This window comes from Diadema setosum, chromosome 14 (assembly GCF_964275005.1).
Source record: "Diadema setosum chromosome 14, eeDiaSeto1, whole genome shotgun sequence".
NCBI classification, from domain to species: Eukaryota; Metazoa; Echinodermata; class Echinoidea; order Diadematoida; family Diadematidae; genus Diadema; species Diadema setosum.
Window position 1 is genome coordinate 1,145,431 of NC_092698.1, and position 19,701 is coordinate 1,165,131.

The 19,701-nt window shown below is 38.5% G+C and overlaps 1 protein-coding gene across 1 annotated transcript in view; it reads right to left on the bottom strand.

Annotated features, from left to right (window-relative positions):
* The window catches only part of LOC140237817 (uncharacterized), a 50,107-nt gene that overhangs the window by 11,562 nt on the left and 18,844 nt on the right, over positions 1-19,701 (bottom strand). Inside the window, exons 11-12 of the mRNA XM_072317746.1 lie at positions 13,302-14,829; positions 9,054-9,109 (exon numbers count right to left, since the gene is read on the bottom strand). Of these exons, the coding sequence (XP_072173847.1) occupies positions 9,054-9,109; positions 13,302-14,829 (1,584 nt within the window). The remainder of the gene's footprint in view (positions 1-9,053; positions 9,110-13,301; positions 14,830-19,701) is intronic.

Sequence of the window (19,701 nt, forward strand, 5' to 3'; positions counted from 1 at the left end):
GAGGTGATGGAGAGGACCTCTTTTGTCAAGATGACTGTTTTTTTGAGTTCACCCCTGATCTGAAATATTCATGACCTGCTTTTTGTAGCCTCGGAGAGGTGGAATTTCAGAGGACAAACAAAACTTTTGGTGCACAGGGTTCAACAGGGTTCAAATGAGACAGTGTGCAACATGTTGTAAGATGCCATGACAGTTTCAAAACTAAGAAATGTTATCCTAAATGTTAGATAACCAAGTTTCACTATAAGGCACCAACAGGCCAAAAGTCATGTTACTCTCAATCTAAAATATTGTCTTGCACCTCTTGTGTACTCCTGCAACACATCTTTGTACCAACAGAGATTACAGTCCAACTGAATTACAAATTAGCAATAGAAGTATCAAAAATGAAAGTGCAATAACCCTCTAATGAAAAATCGCACCAAGTTATAAATATCATGCTAAAAAGTTTGCAATATACCTCCTATTGACATGATTTTATTTTCAAATGAAAATTTGAGTTCACAAAGAAATCTTAATCAATTTGTTTACATTTTCAAAATCAAGCAAAATGCACTTGATTTTAAAGAAAAAAATTATTACACTCCCACACAAGCTACGCCAATCTTCTCAAAACACATTGGCTTCATTCAGATACTTTTTATCAACTTCCACCATAACTATCCATAGCTACTAGTAGTACAGTGTAGGCTCGGATCAAGTTTAAGACTTTGTACTCAAGCCAAGGGATTTTAAGCAAAAAATGTTTGTACCAGCACAATTTCCTCACATATCTAAACAGACAATGGGTCATCCTTGAGAACGTGAACGTGACTTTCATTTCTCGTGCCAAATGAGATACTAGCAATCCCTCTCTCCAGCTTCTTTTAAAGGGCAAGTCCATGGGAAGTCATAATTTCACATCATGTAGTTCATAAATCGACAGCTTCGAGTATAGATACTGTATGTGGAATTTATTGTGGTCCTTGAGCAGATAAACCATTACTCTGAAAACCCCAAAAAACAAATTACAATGTACAAGGACGCTGACATAGGAGGCTCACATATGTTTCAGAAATGTAGCAATGTAATTCCACTACAATTCTGCTGGCTTTAGGAAAGTTCACCCGAGCAGAATTTATGCATGTTTTCTTCTTTAAATCTTTTTTTCCTTTGAGCCAGCACTCATGCATTCTTATGTATATGGTGAAGCTGCCATGTCATCATCTTTGTTCATTGTGATAGTTATACATTTTGAAAACATTCTCATTACTCATCCTAATCGCTATAAATTCTGAAACTCTGTACCCAGTATAACCAATTTATAGTTTTTCAAATGTCAAAGTCTGAAAATCAAACTGAGGTCTCCTTTTAAGCTCACACATTGACTACGTGTAAGGTCACAGATTACAATGTCCTCACATCTCTGTAGTTAACAACCACTTTCGCATCTTTTCAATGAACGGACAAATCTCAAGGATAGTGTTGGTGAAGGCACAATGACTGGTATCATCCAGAGGTGGGGAGTTTAAAGGTGACTGGCCTGTCAAGGCTGATTGGTGGCTGGTATTAAAGCCTGCAGCATGTATGCAAAACTACGTGTAGATATCACTGATGGGTCCTTGTCATATTTGCCCCATTCGGGCAAATGAATCAATAAAGGGGAATGAAAACCAAACATTCATCTGAATTGAGTGAATGCAGCAATACAATATGTCTAACACATCAGGGAAATTTTGTGGAAAATTGGATACTCTGTTCACAAGTTATGAATTTGTAAAAGTTAGGTGTGCCACCACAGCCAGGTGAGAAGGCTACTATAGCTTGTGACACTACATCAGAACAACGATTTAAAGAAGATGATGTATAATGAAAATTACACAATACTTCATGTTTCTACTATAATGAAAGAGCAATCGACTCACCTCTTTTAGAAAGCATGGGGAATAATATCAAAGGAACATGTACTTTTCACCCAAAAAAAAAAAAAAAAAAAAAAAAAATCAGGGTACCTGTCACCTGCTGTTTTCTGGGCAGCGACACAACCACTATAAGCTATCCCTAGTTGCTGGTAGTCAAATGATAAACTTGGAACAAATACCAAAGCTCTGAAATTCTGACATGAGTTACATGTATGTTCACACGCAGTTGCCAAACTTAAAGTTTAGGTCGAAACCTTAACTGTCGATGATTAGCTTCACTCGTGAATTCACGACGTGGGTTCACATGCGCACCTAAACTTAAAGTTTCAACTTATGTAATACAAGCGAGCCCCACTCAATGATTACAGCGGAAGTGCAGAGTCTTTGCTAGATGACCTTATGCCCATACAAAATAATGCAGCGAACAAGACGTGAGGTTCACGCTAACTCTCAAGCTCATTGATTATTGTGTCCACATGGAGCGAAACTACATGTGCCCCCCCCCCCCCCCCCCCCCCCGTGGCTCGTGGAGAGAGCATAAACCCTAAGATGTCTTGTGGTTCTAATCATCGACTAAACTTAAAGACTGCTAACTTTCGAGTGCGTCCACACGGCGCTAAACTACAAGCTAATCATTGTTAGAAACAGCGTGTGAACCTAACTATTGTTATGTTTAAATGGTCCAAGGCTGACACGGCTTATCAAGTGACAGAAAGAAAATATTAATGAAGAGAGAGGAAGATGTGTTATAAGAAATTGTTGTCATTTGTCATCATCTCTATTTCCCCCCCCCCCCCCCCACCCATTTTTCCTAATTTTGTCCTGATCAAAATGCTTGATGATGCTTCCTGGGTAAGATCCTGTAATTTGTTTCTATAACTGCATGTTGTATTTTCCTTTATGTTTGCTATGGAAAGTTTAGTTTAAGGAATACCCAATATGTTTAAAGTGGATTATAATTTCAAGACTTTTTTCCTCCCTATTTATGTGGGCAAGTCACCAAATTATTATGCCCTATGTCACACTCAAACAGTAGTAATTTTGTTTTACATTGATTTGATTATACAGCATGACTCTTGTCTTTAACAATGTAATGCCAAAGGCCAATGTTTTCTGTCAGTCATAGCATGCATGTACATGTTGTAGCCAATGTGATGCAAAAACCCCTGATGGAAATCATCACATTCCATGTGGCTTAATGTTTGAAATAAAAGAAAAATATGCAGGTAAGTGTAGAAATGTGGCTCGGCAGTGACAAAACCACATGGCTAAAACTTACTTGGCACAGGTCACCACAATTTCATGTAGGCTTTCTTGGAAATATTTTGTTATCTCCCACTGGTCAACCACCAATAACAAAAGATTAAGACTAAGAATGGAACTGCCTGAGACATTTCTTCAAGCTGCTAAAATTTTCATGATAGCTACATGCATGTCACCCAGATTAATATACATTTTCCTGGAATTATTTTTCAGCAAGTGAGTTTCAGTTACAGCTCAGGAAATTCAACATCATACTGCTGACCGATACCTCAACTCTGTCCCACTCTAATAGTGATATAAAAATATCATCAGTTTGGAATATTTTATCTGTGTCAAAAGTCATTACTGAGCAACATAAGTTCTGAGAAATGCTTTGTCTTAACATTTTACTTGCTACCCAACAGCAAAGCTTACTGTCCATGAGGATATTTTTCCGTCAAGTCATCCTTGCACTTAGCAATGTTTTGGAGTGCCCTTAAAACAAACTCTAATGACTCATTTACTCTAGCCTACTCGATAAACTGATGATATAAAAATATCATCAGTTTGGAATATTTTATCTGTGTCAAAAGTCATTACTGAGCAACATAAGTTCTGAGAAATGCTTTGTCTTAACATTTTACTTGCTACCCAACAGCAAAGCTTACTGTCCATGAGGATATTTTTCCGTCAAGTCATCCTTGCACTTAGCAATGTTTTGGAGTGCCCTTAAAACAAACTCTAATGACTCATTTACTCTAGCCTACTCAATATACTGTGAGTGATCGCAATAGCTTTATACTGAAGCCATTTGGCTCAAGTGAGCTTGAAAAAGAATCTGACATCTTTTGGATGACCATGAGATTCTACCCCAAATATCTAATCTCCACTCTTTTCCTTGAATGATCTGTAAGGAGTATGCACAGTCAAGGCTTAGGAGGGAAACCATAATCAAACTACATATAAACATTATTAGAGACAGCAAAAAAAAAAAAAATTAAACAGACCATACATGTCAAAGGGAGGGAACAAGAATATGAGTACCCTAAAAAGCACGGGGGGGGGGGGGGGGGGGGGATACAAAAGTAGGAGTGCAATGTTGCAGCTGGAACTGTGGTTAACCACTAACATACAGACATACACAGTGTAGCACTGAAATTTTCAGTTCAGTAGATGCAACATTGCAGTATGCACAAACAATATCTAATTCATACCATCAAAACTCCTTTTGAATCTAGCTCTCGTGACGTAAGTACTGCATATTATATCAAGTTGCAATGAATTAAATCATCAAAACACTAAATAATAAGCCCCTCTGCATTAACCCTCTTACAAATCCTTTACACTCTTCCCAGAAATCTAAATCTTTGATAAAAATTATGGGATATGACCATATTACAATCTAGCACAGAGGAGAGAAAATACTCTAGAATGTTTACCACTGCCTTACCCTTTTCCTGTACCCAACCTATTGCTGCAGACACCCATACACCCACATCACTTCCTACACCAACCCTAGCAAGCCTGAGAAAATCTTCGGCAAGACTTGTATACAAAGAATCCTCACAAAAAAGAAAGAAAGAAAATGAAGCGATGTTGCAATGCATGTGATTCAAAGCAATCAATGCAAGTGCATTTGCAATCAATGCAAGTGATTCAAAGGACAGATTTCCATTTGTTAGGATTTCAGATTCATACAATATATTCATCAAATATCTAAGCAATGTTTCCTGTGATGAAAGAGAGTTTCAGTAACTTTTAATAATAGAAGATGTAGTGAATGAGGATCAGTACTGTATTTCATCCATGCAAGACTGATATTCTACCGTATGCATTAATATATTATGGTGTATGGTTTGTGGTAAATAAACTGGTTTACTATTATTCAAACCTTATGCATGCCTTTCAAACAATGATTTTTCTTGACAACCTGAAAGCTTGCCCGTCGAAGTTTGCCTGGCATAGCAACAACTAATGCATGCAAACTGGATTTCATGTATTGAAAAGTACTTGTGAAGTAAAGGTTAACAGAAAAGCTTGTTACTATGTAAAGATGGATGAATTAAGTTGAACATGTTTGATAGCAAATTGGTCTTTTACAATGGCCATTTTTATTTCTGTTGTTACAACAAACAACAGACAATTTCTAGCTTTCATCATGCACTGTTTAATTGCAGCTGGGCCAAGTCATTGCAAAATCATTATGATGAAATATTATATTCTACATTTCTGGCATGCCAGTGCCATTCATTACATACAAGTTGAGTGACTGCCAGACATCATTATAGCGCATAAAGTATTCGCAGCTGCATTTAAATGTGCAACTATCTATAGAGTTTGTTTCACTTTTGTGTTCAGTCCTTTGTGTACTACATGTATCATTTAAACTACTATACACAGTGTATGTTTCATATCACTTTGGCCAATGGGCCCTATTACATTCATCCTGACTATGACCTTCAGCTCTTACATTACAGATACCAGTCTCTAGAATAGCATGAAGGGCTCGCATGGCTATAGACAAACAGTGCTCAAGTTTCAGTCCAGAAATAAGATGACAAATAATATCACCGACAAATTGTGTAATCATAACAAAAACCGTAGTACCATAATTCTGATGATAATATGGATTACATGCCAACTATCACATGCAAATTCTTGTTTCATTTTTTTTTTAATTCAGAATTTTCCTGGCACATTTTCTTGTCCTTATCAAGCTGTGCTTACAAATTGTATGATGGTAGTATCCTGCATTCTTTTTTTCTTTCTTTTGTTCTACATTGATAAGATGCAATGAATTTGTTGTGATAGTGTGAAAATTATCTTAGAATTAGACCAATGAACTAATCTAGGTTACAAATCATAAGTTCAGATGATAATTGCTCAATGACTATGTTTTTGTACACCATTTAATTTTGTCTGTGTCATTTCATTGTTATATTTATGTTCATGATTTTCAAAAATAAAAATGCGGAAATAATGAAGGCAAAAATTTCAATATCGAGCCACATTAGTTGTGTCACTCAAAATACTTGAAAACTCCTCAAGCTTACTACTTTGTTTTATATCAGATAATTCTAGCATTGAGAACTAAGGGTTTCTGGGACGAACACTGAAACTAGGGCTTTCTATAGCTCAGTGGGTAGAGCACTGGGCTAGCAATCCGGAGGTCTAGGGTTCGAATCCCGATGGAATCCCATTTTCTTTGCTCATTTTTCCACTAATAAATCATATCAGATAATCACGTACAGTAACCATACAAGACAGACTACATGTAGGGCCTACAATTTAACATGATGAGGACGAGTCCCGAGTATACTCGGGCAAGGGTCTATGGGAAATGCATGTTGTAGCAAAATCAGCCTGTCCTCAACGGGTTAAGACAAAGCCACACCATACTACTGGAAGGGTTATTTAAACATAAGGATATTTATAATACAGGATGAATGGAATTTACACAGACCACATTCATTTGATTCATTCACAGTAAATGCATGGTTTCATGGTATGATGTAGAATATGGGGTGGGGGTTGACTTGGTGTGTGTGGAATGCAACCTGCACTTCAGTTCTACTCAAGAACAGGTGAGTATGGCGGATGTAGGTTTCACACTAGTGGGTGGGGGTATACATGTACTGAAGAGGAATCCCATTCATGCAGTACATGTTTCATTCATGGTGGCGGGCAAAGCAGTAAAGCGTGAAGGGGGAAATCAATACAGGTAATCGGGATATTTCTATTCCCAGAAACAAATATCCCGTCTGGAATCCCTTGACTGTGACATATTTTGATAGTTCACCCACACTATAAACCTCTACAGGAATCAAGCACGAAGGTTTGTCTATTCATGATGTTCATGCAACTACAATGTAAGATCTAATTGGTCCAACCAATGAATCTCATGAGAATGAACGCTTCCCAAAGATGTGAAACTATGAACATAATTGATGCCATTTTAACCATCACATGACTAACCCTATCATATTTGTAATGCATTATGCAATGGCTGATAAGATCTATCCAGTGTACGAATTCTGTGAGAACATCCGCTAATTGGTATCATAGTGATGTACTTTCACATGCACATTCAAAGACTTGCACAATGCCTGTCACCCACGAATAGCATTTAATGACAATTGTGGATCCTTGGTCTAAACATATTGCTAATTTTCTTTGAAAAAGAAATCCATCTAATTGTTACTTTTTAGTTTCTATGGGTGCTTATGGACTTTCGTGGCCTTGAAGAGGAGAATAGGGGAGACTAGTCATACAACTGTAATTAAGACATTGCTTTCAACTGTACATAATGTGTGCTTGTCATCATCATTATTTTCCCCCAATATCTTGATTACAAAGAAACAGACCTTCACTCTTCTCTTTTAATAAATTTATAAGACACTGAAAGGCGAATTGAGAATACTGCTATGGTGTGACTGAAAGAAGCCCTAATTGGCGAGGGAACATACAATGTATGTGGAGATTAACTGAAATGGGCATTGTGAACTTGTTCAATGATACAGCGTTTGTACCTATTAAAAGCAGCTGCAATATGAATAACCGGTTTCTAATTCCAGTTGTCAATGCAACATTTACTTAACGCATCATGCAGCTATGGAGTTAGGGCATTCATAGAAAATGAAAGGAAATCTGGAAAATATTTTCGTCTCTAAACTCTAGATGAATATGAGCACTGTTCAAGCTGAATGCATGAGCCTTTGATTCAAAATGCACCTTTCACATAAATTTGGGGGAATCCAAGTTTAGCTTGAAGAGGGTAAGCACTTTCATCCAGCAAAATTATCAAGCAGTCATTGGTCAGTTATTAAGTTTCATGTTGCAATTGTGCACAACCATGAACACTGGAAACTTGTAAGACTTTTAAGATAACATCCTGCACAAGTCTATAAGCTATTACACCCACATACAGTGTACCCTTACAATTTTACACACACCTTTAATTACACAAACATAAAACCATAATAACTCCCGCATCCAAAATTTTGCAATGTTTAGATAACAACCCTGGGGTTTATGAAATAGTCTCTAACAAACATTCAAATAGTAACAGGATACGTTTTGACCTTCTCAATGTGGAAAATTAAATGACTCTGAAGTAGAGCATGTGTATTTCCTTCCGTGTGAATATACACACACAAATATCCCCTACACTTCAGCGCATTCATAAAAATAACAGTGCCAAAAAACAGCAACACTATGTGTCCTTCGTTCCTTTGTAGTGGTACATTACATAATGGAAGTGTGTTATGAGTATTGATACAACTATCACTGTCCTTGTATGATGCACTTGTTATGTCATCTATATTGTACCTGTACTTTTGCGGCAATGACAGAACAAATACGCAAACAGGACAAAACACAAACACACAAACAAACAGGCAAACAAAAACCCTTCCTGTCCCCTGCCATATTAGACAAGCAATTAAACAAAAGCATAAAAGTTAAACACGGTCACTCTACTTTCCTTGCATAACAAAGAAAACTCCACAAGGCACGTGTAGAATTGGAATGCATTCACATACATTTAGCAAACAATATCACCTGCAATTATGCATACATATTGCATATGTGATGCAACGTACCATGTATGCGTAATTTCAAATGTTAATTTGCTCATAGAAAGACTTAATTACCAGTTATAGCTATGTAAATTAAAGTCCTGATAACGAGGAATATACCTGATCTAGCTTAAACTATGACTAAAGGGCTGACTTAATTTCATTGTTGTTGGGGTTTTTTTTCGCAAATGATGTATTACTGGGGTGTTGCGATGGAAGTTTCACAGCAGTTCATCCTTGATATGAATGCTTTTGTTTTCACAGTATTTGTACCTTTACAGATATTGTTGTAGCAAAATAAAAAGTTAAGCAAATGTATGTGAGTGTTTCTTACCAAAACCTGTCTTCTCCGTCCAACAAGGAATCCTGCTGAGCAGTCCCATTGTGATTCTGCAGATATATCACATGACAAAAATTTGATCCTCTCTTTCTAAGTCAACATTGTATGTGAAATATTTTGCTTTGTAGAGTGTAAGAAGCTATCCATTCTCCAGTTTCATTGAGTTGCAATCCATTTTAATGATGAAAAAACTTGCAAGCTTCAGAATTAATGCCCTTTCATTCATTACTCGGAAGAATCATTCAACTCTACATTGACATTGAGAACAAATTCTAATACAGTCTGCAACATCAGAAATTGCATCAATTACATCACTGCCAATTTAATGTAATGCTGGAAATATCTGTAAGGACTTTATTACAAAATGCAGGGCTGCACACTGGCGCCGGTCCGACGGTCAAAGACCGGTAAAAGTCACTGTCGGACCGGTAACTTTTCAGGAAATCCACAAGTTACCGGTCCGACATGACCAGTAAAAAAAAAGCGTTGGTGGGGTCAGTAGAAAGAAAAGAGCAGCCCCGATCAGGGAGAAACAGAATGCAAGATATCGCACTGTTCAACAAGTTTTACGCAAGTTTTCGTTTATGTCTACCGGTGCACTTTGTACAGTAAACATACATTACAGTTTTGTAGTTTTGAGCACTAGCAGTCGACCAGTTATTCGCCCTCGCTTGCGCATTTGGCGCTGCTCACGCACTGCCATGCAATGCAATACATGCAGAGCATGTACAGTGTAACTGCTTTTCGTTTGCTTGCGATCGGCGGTCATGCCAGAAAAGAAGCATTGATAGAAGCGCACGCATTTCTGGGTCATTTTACTCATGATTTTTTAACGCAAGATCGATCCGATCCCGGCTTCGCAGCAGCGTGGCAGTTTGTTAGAACTAATTTACTTGTGTCGATTTTTAGAAAAAGTAAAAACACATTCGATATTCAGCGATACAGTAAATGGATCTGATTGCGTTCATTTTCATTTTACACAGTCATTTCACAAATGGCTAATATTTTCATTCGATCAGAATGGTCTCATAATGAAGATAGGCGCAAAAAGGATCACGAAATCGGCTCTTCCGTGTACTTTTTAAGAACGCATGTACAAAATGTGAAGAGATAATACTAGGGAGGGAAAAAAAAATCATGAAATCATGGCAGTCCCGCTTATTGAGGTAGAAATCGTCCCAAAAAGGATCATGAATTCGACTGGCCGCGTCGTATCTTTCAAAAGCTCAGGTACGAAATGCGAAGAGATTACAGAGGAGAGAGAAAAAAAAAAAAATAAAGGACACATTTTGGTGAGTGCATCATAAAAGATTACAGCCGAATAACAATTCATGAAATCAACGCAATCCCGTTGAAATTTGAGGAAATAATAGGCGCAAAAAGGATCTTGAATTCAGTCCTGCATGCCGTGTTGGTTATCAAAAACGCATGCACAAATGCGACGAGATTATCGGGAGAAAAATATTTAAAAAAAACACATTTTACCCTTCTGGTGCGTGGATCATAAAAAATTACATCTGAAGTAATTCATGAAATCGCCACAATCCCGCTGATATTTGAGGTAGAAATAGGCGCAAAAAGGATCGTGAATTCGGCCGTGTCGTATACCTTTTAAGAACGCATGTACGAAATGGGAAAAGATTAGCGGGAGAAAAATAAAGGACACATTTTCACCCCTTTTGGCGCTTGCATCATATAGATTACAGCCGAAAAGTAATTCATGAAAATTTCGCAATCCCGTTGGAATTGGAGTAAACAATAATAGGCGCAAAAAGAATATCGAATTCGGCCCTGCATGCAATGTATAATTTTGAAAACGCATGCACAAATGCGAAGAAATTATCGGGAGAAAAATAAAGAACGCATTTTCAACCCTTCTGATGAATGTATCACTAAAGATTTCAGCCGAAATAGTTAATGACATATCGCAATCCCGCTGATATTTGATGTAGAAATAGGCGCTAAAAGGATCATGAATTCGGCCGTGACGTATAGGCATGTACGCAATGCGAAGTGATTATTGGGTGAAAAATACAGGACACATTTTCAAACCCTTTTGGCCCGTGCATCATAAAGATTAGAGCCGAATAATAATTCATAAAATCATTGCAATCCCGTTGAAGTTTGAGGAAACGATATAGGCGCAAAAGAATCATGATTTTTGGCTGTGTCGTGTATCTTTTAAGAACGCATTTTCGAAATGCGAAGAGTTTATCGGGGAAAAATAAAGGACACATTTTCAACCTCTTTTGGCGCGTGTATCATAAAAGATTGCATCCGAAGTCATACATGAAATCATCGCAATCCCGCTGATATTTGAGGTAGAAATAGACGCAAAAAGGATCATGAATTCGGCCGTGTCGTATACCTTTCAAGAACGCATGTACGGAATGCGAAGAGATTATGGGGAGAAAAATAAAGAACGAATTTTCAACCATTCTAGCTGGTGCGTGCATCACAAAGGATTACATCTGATGAAGTAATTCATAAAATTGCCACAATTCGGCTGATATTTAATGTAGAAATAGGCGATAAAAGGATCGTGAATTCAGCCGTGTCGTATACACATGTACGAAATGCGAAGAGATTATTGGGAGAAAAATATACAGGACACATTTTCAACCCCTTTTGGCCCGTGCATCATAAAGATTACAGCCGCATAATAATTCATGAAATCATCGCAATCCCGTTGAAGTTTGAGGAAACAATAGGCGCAAAAAGAATCATGATTTTTGGCCGTGTCGTATATCTTTTAAGCACGCATTTACGAAATGCGAAGAGTTTATCCGGGAAAAATAAAGGACACATTTTCAACCCACTTTGGTGCGTTATCATAAAAGATTACAACCGAAGTTATTTATAAAATCATCGCAATCCCGCTGATATTTTGGGTAGAAATAGGCGCAAATAAAGATCGTGAATTCGGCCGTGTCGTATACCTTTCAAGAACGCATGTACGGAATGCGAAGAGATTATGGGGAGAAAAATAAAGAACGCATTTTCAACCATTCTCGCCGGTGCGTGCATCACAAAAAGTTACATCCGAAGTAATTCATGAAATCGCCACAATTCCGCTGATATTTGAGGTAGAAATAGGCGCAAAAAGTATCATGAATTCGGCCATGTGGTGCATCTTTTTAAGAACGCACTTACGAAATTCGAAGAGTTTATCGGGAAAAATAAAGGACACATTTTCAACCTCTTTTGGCGCTTGCATCTGAAAATATTACAGCCGAAGTAATTTATGAAATCGTCACAATCCCGCTAATATTTGAGGTGGAAATGGGCGCAAAAAGGATTGCGAATTCGGTCCTGCATGACGTGTACCTTTCAAGAACGCATGCACAATGCGAATAGATTATCGGGAGAAAAATAAAGAACCCCTTGTACTGATAGCGCGTGCATCAGAAAATATCACAGCTAAAATAATTCATTAAATCGTCGCAATCCAACTGACCACCAAGAGCAGGTTACGCCGCAAGTTCGTGCGCCGATGTTTAGAAAAAGTCACAAACGCATTTGATACAATCGTGCGCCGATGTTTAGAAAAAGTCACAAACGCATTTGATACAATCTGATTTTGTTCATTATCATTTTACACTGTAATTCACAAACAAACATTCTATTTTTTTCCTATTTTTTTTTTTTTATTTCTTGTGCAATAAATAATGCAAGTTTAAAAAAAGAATATTAATCTGTAAAATGTACATGGGTAAGGGGGTACGTCCATAAAAAACAAGAAAATAAGTTTGCAAGTCATTTAATGTTTTTTTAGGTTGTCATTGTTGACCGGTAAATTTTCTGTTCGGACCGGTAAAAAATAGTAAAATGGGGCATTTACCGGTCCGACAGAGACAGGTTGGACCGGCAGAAAAAATGGGTTAGTGTGCAGCCCTGCAAAATGAATCCTATTCATATTCAATTGACAAATTATAGGCTTGATTAATACTCCGAAATTCTTGATGTGGTGAAATTATAGAAGCAAAAAGAAACACAAACACAACATAAACAATCTCATGCTCATCTGAATAAAGGATGAAAGAAAAATCAGGCAATTTTGCTATGAATATTTTAACAGGAGTTGTATAAAGAAATTGAGCAGAAGCTTCTTAATAAGACTACTACGGTCAGCCATGAAAACAAATCAAACAATTCCGCTACGAGCACTTTATCACAAGTTCTATGGAGTGTAACGCAATTAAGTAGAAGTTTCTGAATAAGACTACTACACAGGCAGCTCACCTGTTCTTGGTGTTCAGTGTTGGTTCCATCCACAGTAGGTGCAATGATGGGAGGACTGTCCTGGGGTGGGGGTGACTCTGTCTCATAGTCATCATCACTGCTATAGTAGTTGACTCGGTACTCACGGTGACCCAGCATGATGGCGTTCAGGTTGCTTGTTGGTGGCGATATCGCTGGAATGTCAAGTGGGGCGGACTCCCTCTCCTGCTCTCGCTGCTGACGCCGCGACTCCGATTCATAAATTGGGGAGAGATCGCGGCGACGGTATGATGAATCTGGTGTTGGGCTTGAAGGCGATTTATCCTCGTCCAAGGCAAACTTGATGTGGCGATTGCGAGACTTGCGATTCCCTTCCCCAGTCCTGCGCGTGCGGTTGAGGATCCCCGCCCGTTGCTTGTACATCGGAGCGGTCTCCTGGCCGTCTTGACGGTCAGTGTCCGACCAGACCACGTCTGAGGACGTGCTGCTCAGACTTGAGTCTGAGTTCAGTCTTGGGTGGAAGGTATCTCCATTGACTTCAATGCCCACATCACTAGGGCTGGCTGCCACAGGTTCTGCCTGGACATTAACCTCAGTGCTAGGCTGTCTTGCTGTGGGGCGAAGCTTTCGCATAAAGCCAGGCACGGAGAGCGCCCCCAGTCCACTGTTTGATACCGGTCTATGCAGCACCTCCTCCTCCCCACCTAGTGGTATTTTTACCCCTGATAACACACTGTTCTCACTGCTGTGTCTCGCATGCTTCAAGCTACTGATGCTATCTTTCCCATTTGTCAGTCTCAATCTTGAGAGAAGAGGTTTCCTCTTGGCTAAACCACTGCTACTTCCACTACTGCCTCCTCCATGCCATGAACTAGAAAGGTTGCCAAATTTGCTTGATTTCTCTCCATCTACTGGTGAATCCTGACTCACCGGACCATCTATCAAATTAATCACATCAGGGAGGGTGCTCTTCATACTCATCATGTGACCGCTATTAGCCTTGTTGCTTAGCAACACACTAGTTCTATCTGAAGGACGGTGACTTGTAGGCACTGTATTTATTAACCTTGCAGCATACACACCTTCGATGGGTGAAGAATTAGTTGGGGTTGCATAGCCTTTCTCATCATTTGTTGATGAATAATACTGGTTCACTTTGGAAGACTGTGACTGTTTGCTATCACCATGACTACTAGTTTTCCCTGAGATCAAGTCATTCAAGTGTTTTGTCACTTTAGCCTTCAGTTCTTCTTGCTCAGCGCGGTGCTCAGCAGTGAGACACAAGCCATTTTCCACTGGCTTGGTCCCTCTGCTGGAGGATGCTGAGGACTCCCCTGATTGGCGTTGATCCTCCCACGACACCTGCTTCTGCAGTGTGGGCTTTGCAGATGCCAGGGGACTGTTCCACATGAGAGAAAGGGAGGAGGAAGAAGAGCTGAGGGAGGTGTAGCTGCTGCTGAGGCTGATGTCATCCTGTTTGTCAGCAAGAGAGATGTTCATAATGGCAGGACTGGCAGCTCGCATCAGGCTCACTTCACTGAGCCTTTCCCTGCACATGAAAAAATGAAGATTCATCTTATACCAGAATGGCTATCCCTGCACACTGAAAATTATGGTCCACTTTTTACCAATTCCTGCACACTGAAAAATCAAAGATCACTTTATACCTACCCATTCACAATGAAAAATTAAACCACATCTAATACCAGGGTGCCTTTCCCTGCACATTTAAAAAAATTAAGACACCTCTCATCAAATTGCTTTTCCGTGCAAATCAACAAATTATGGCTCAATTTATACCTATCCTGCATACTGCAAAATGAGAACACCTTTTACCAGGGTGTCTATCTCTCCACAGTGAAAAATTAAGACACATTTTACACCTCTCTCTGCACATGGACAAATTAATTCTCCCTTACTACTCTTCTCTCTGCACAACACCAAAAAAACAAACAAACTAGAATTATCACTGAAGGTGATTAATACCCCCGCCCCTAGTGTTGCTTTATAGTATGTGATGTCATGAGGGCAATCATACAAACAAAATGTGACAACAGTTGCTTGAGTGTTGTGGTAACAGTTGGTTCCACAAGGTTTGGGTAAAAAGTGTGGCTACCATGGCAATGCATTGTCTGATAGAAACACAAGGGATTTTTTGCATTTTATAACTACACCTCAAGACCATCATACACACCAAATTTGACCTTCATTGCTTGAATGGTTTATTTTGATACAAAAATGAGTGGTTACCATGGCAACACATTTTCCTTATACTAACACATTGGTGTCTAGCAAAACTACACTTCTAGATCATGATACATACTTAATTTGACTTTAATTGTTTGAATGATGGAAAAGTTATTCGATCTGCAAGGTTTTGGTAAAATTGTGGTTACCTTGGCAACGGTTTGTGTGACAAACACAAAAATTATGTGTTCCATATCTATACCTCAGGGCCATAATGCCTACCAAATTAGGTTTCAATTGCTTGAAAACTGTGGAAGAAGTTCACTCCACAGGATTTAACCCTAAAGGGGCCGGGCTTTTTTGGCTATGCTCAGAACGGGGGGGGGCGGATTCCCCCCCCCCAATCGCGATGAAATTTTGCATGCGTGAGACCCGCGTCATAATCTACAAGATTGTGTTATACGATTTTTTGAAACAATCAATTTCTAATTTTAATTAATTAATTATGCAAATTAAGCTCAAGGTGATATTTTAGCTTAATTAAAAGCATTGAGAGTCTAATTAGGTGATACGCTATCAGCGTATCACCTATTGTGATTGTCAAAATCTCTCTTTATTTCTTTTTATTCTTCTTTCTTTCTGGACAATTTTGTGTCATCAATATCTCAAGAATGACATTACGGAATAACATGACATTTTCAGGGAACATGTCTCATGACAATATCTAGCCACAATAAGGTTTTCATGACAGTAACATATCTATGACGTCATCTAGGCGCCATTTTGTGATTTTCGGACCATGTTACATGATCGATCATAACTTCATAACTAAAGGTCATTTCTGTATCATTTTCGTTGGACATTAAGTTCAGGTCACGCTCTATCTTACATTTTAATGCTAATTACCTAGGACATTATTACGCGCGCGTACGCGCGCGTCAAACTTTTAAAAGGCTCAAAACAACTTACCAATGGGAAATCTCGAAGTTTCAGACAATTTTAAGCGTGAATTTCTTCCGTCGAGATGTTTTCATTGCAACTGATTGACAAATTGCCCTACATCGACGTGAATAAGCACTGAATTGATCAGTGTTTCTTAGTAGTAGCCATGATAAAAAAATTCATGGGCGTACATACTCGAGCAGGATTCGAACCTACGACCTCCTGATCACCGGTGATCAGGAGGTCGTAGGTTCGAATCCTGCTCGAGTATGTACGCCCATGAATTTTTTATCATGGCTACTACTAAGAAACACTGATCAATTCAGTGCTTATTTACGTCGATGTAGGGCAATTTGTCAATCAGTTGCAATGAAAACATCTCGACGGAAGAAATTCATGAATTTGAATAACAAAGCAGTACCCGCTGCATGCTATAAGGATTAGAACCAACACTTGCTGTCGGGCGAAAGCTCGGTGGTCTAGTGGAGATGACGCCTGTTCGGTGATCAGGAGGTCGTAGGTTCGAATCCTGCTCGAGTATGTACGCCCATGAATTTTTTTATCATGGCTACTACTAAGAAACACTGATCAATTCAGTGCTTATTTACGTCGATGTAGGGCAATTTGTCAATCAGTTGCAATTTTAAGCGTTTCGCGCGTTCGCGTCCGTCCGCACATTTTCGTGCGTAGTGCGCGTAAGCAAAATGAAAATGCACATTTTTTGACAGATTTGGATTCCTGATACATTAAGTAACAATATCCATTGATTTCCGATCAATTTTGAGCTATAACAAAGGAATGCGTTGGCGTCAAAGTTGAAATTTCGTGTGCGGGTCTATGTGCAAATATAGCGAAAAACATGTCTTTGTTTATTTCGCCATAGCTCTTTAAAACGTCTGGTTACCCTATGTTTTTATTGCATATTACAAAAACATATGAATTGCAAATAACGTTTCAAGTATCAATATCTCCTTAAATACGTTATGACGTCATCATATCATCATCTGAAATCAAAAAAGTGGAATTAATTTTTTTGAGGTACTGTTTCTGACATTTATTTGCTCGTATCTCTGTTGTTTAAGCTCAATATTATCCCAAATTCCGATATGTTGTACTTTGAACATTTGCCTTTCAGGGCCATGTCATAGTTTTGACATTTGATGACGTCATCATGCTTTAAATTGTGCTTAAAGGTAAAGACGCAAAATCGGACAAGTTTACGTGTTATGTCTATGGGAGGTGATTTTTTTAGAAACCATGCATTGACTTGACAACGTTTAAGCACCTTTATCTCAGCTGATTTTGCTTCATTTCCTCTGAAACTTAAGTATGTTGTAGCTGTGACAATAAGCTGCAGTAATCATGCATTTTATTCTTTGAAATCTCCTCATCATGTTGACAATTTTGCAATTTAAAACTGAAAATGAGAATGGAATGCGGACGAAACGATTCCTGATTCATCTTTCACGTACATAAGTTTACGTTCCTCTAATTTTCTCGTCGAGACGTATGGCCGAGTGGTTAGAGGCGTCGTCTCAGAAACGTGAGGTTTCACACGTACGGGTTCGAACCTCACAAGAGCACGAAAGAATATAATTTTTTTTTTTTTTTACTTTTTTTCTTCAATTGAGTACTACACCTTCGTCCATGTAGAAATCACGTTCTCATGTAAACACACCTATACGCACACACTCGCACAGTATCCCTTTGTTTTCCGTTGGAGATTGCATTACTTCGACTGCTGCAAATTTTGCAGGCTGGGCTTTTCAAACTGAGCTAGTATATTGTAACAAAATGAAATTTGTCCATATCAATTCAGTAACACAATATAGTCGTGGTTACTTTGTGCTGATTTATACATATAACAAGCTATACATTGTAAAAAAGGTATTTGAATTGTTCCTTTAAGTCAGTCTTCTGTATTGCTGATTATTTGTCAATTAGTGGTTTTTGTGGAGTTTCAGATAGTGATAAAAAGTATGGATGATAAGTGCAGCGATAATTCCTACAGTTAGTTCAAAGTTGTGTTACAGAGGTTTGATACATACATTTAGCATTGTGTGTGTGTATACGTGTGTATACAGGTTGGCCATATGACACATTCTAGACAATTAATCTTAATTAATTAGCAAACGTGACCAGCTATGGAACTGAATATGGTACTAATGTATAATGTTAAAGATTCTAATTAAACTGTGACGAGTTTAAAGGGGTAGCTTACCTGTGTGTAAAAATAAAGCAATTATAAGGAAATTTTAAGGGAATCTGATAACCATGCCTATAATAATTTCATACAGGTACTTATAGCTGCCTCATATTCAAATGATCGAATTTCACCTCTACAGCAAACTGAAACCGTGCGATGAATATGTTACACATTGCCCAACTGTCTGTCAAGTCCATATCGATGTTTTCTAAATTGATTACGTCATCATGCTAGAAGTTGTGATTAATAAATGGCAAGATACCGAAATCAGCGAAGATTATACGTTATGTCTATGGGAGGGGATTTTTGTTTTTTAACCATGCATTGACTCGATAACGCTCGAGCACCTTTACCTCACTTGATTTTGCTTCATTTCCTCTGAAACTTAAGTATGTTGTAGCTGAGACAATAGGCTGCAGTAATCATATATTTTATTTTTTTTTGATCTTCTCACCAGGTTGAGAATTTTGCAGCATAAAACTGAAAATGAGAATGGAAGGTGGACGAAACGATTCCTGAGTCATCTTTCACATATTAGCTTACGTTCCTCATATTTTCTCGTCGAGATGTATGATTGAGAGGTTAAAGGCGACGTCTCAGACACGTAAGGTTGCACACGTGCGGGTTCGAACCCCATAAGAGCACGAAACAAAATACTTATCTATTTTACTTTTTTTCTTCAATGGTGTATTACACATTCGTCCATGCAGAAATCACGTTCGTATATAAACGCACCTATACACACCCACACACACACACAATCACTCTGTTTTGTGTTGGAGACCACATTGCTTAGACTGCTGCAGAATTCTGAAGGCTGGGTTTTTCAAACCGATCATAGCATGTAATGACGACAACGGAGGTGTTGTACTTTGAGCAATTGTCTTTCAAGTCCATGTCATTGTTTTGTACTTTGATGACGTCATCACACTGAAAATTGTGATTGAAGGCAAGGTATCAAAATCAGCCGATTATAGGTTTTATGTATGCGGGACGTATTTTTCCGAAATTGCCAGAAATGGCACCGCGACATCAGTCGTTACAAGGCCGCATTTCCGTCTAGCAATGAATACATGTTCACGCGGC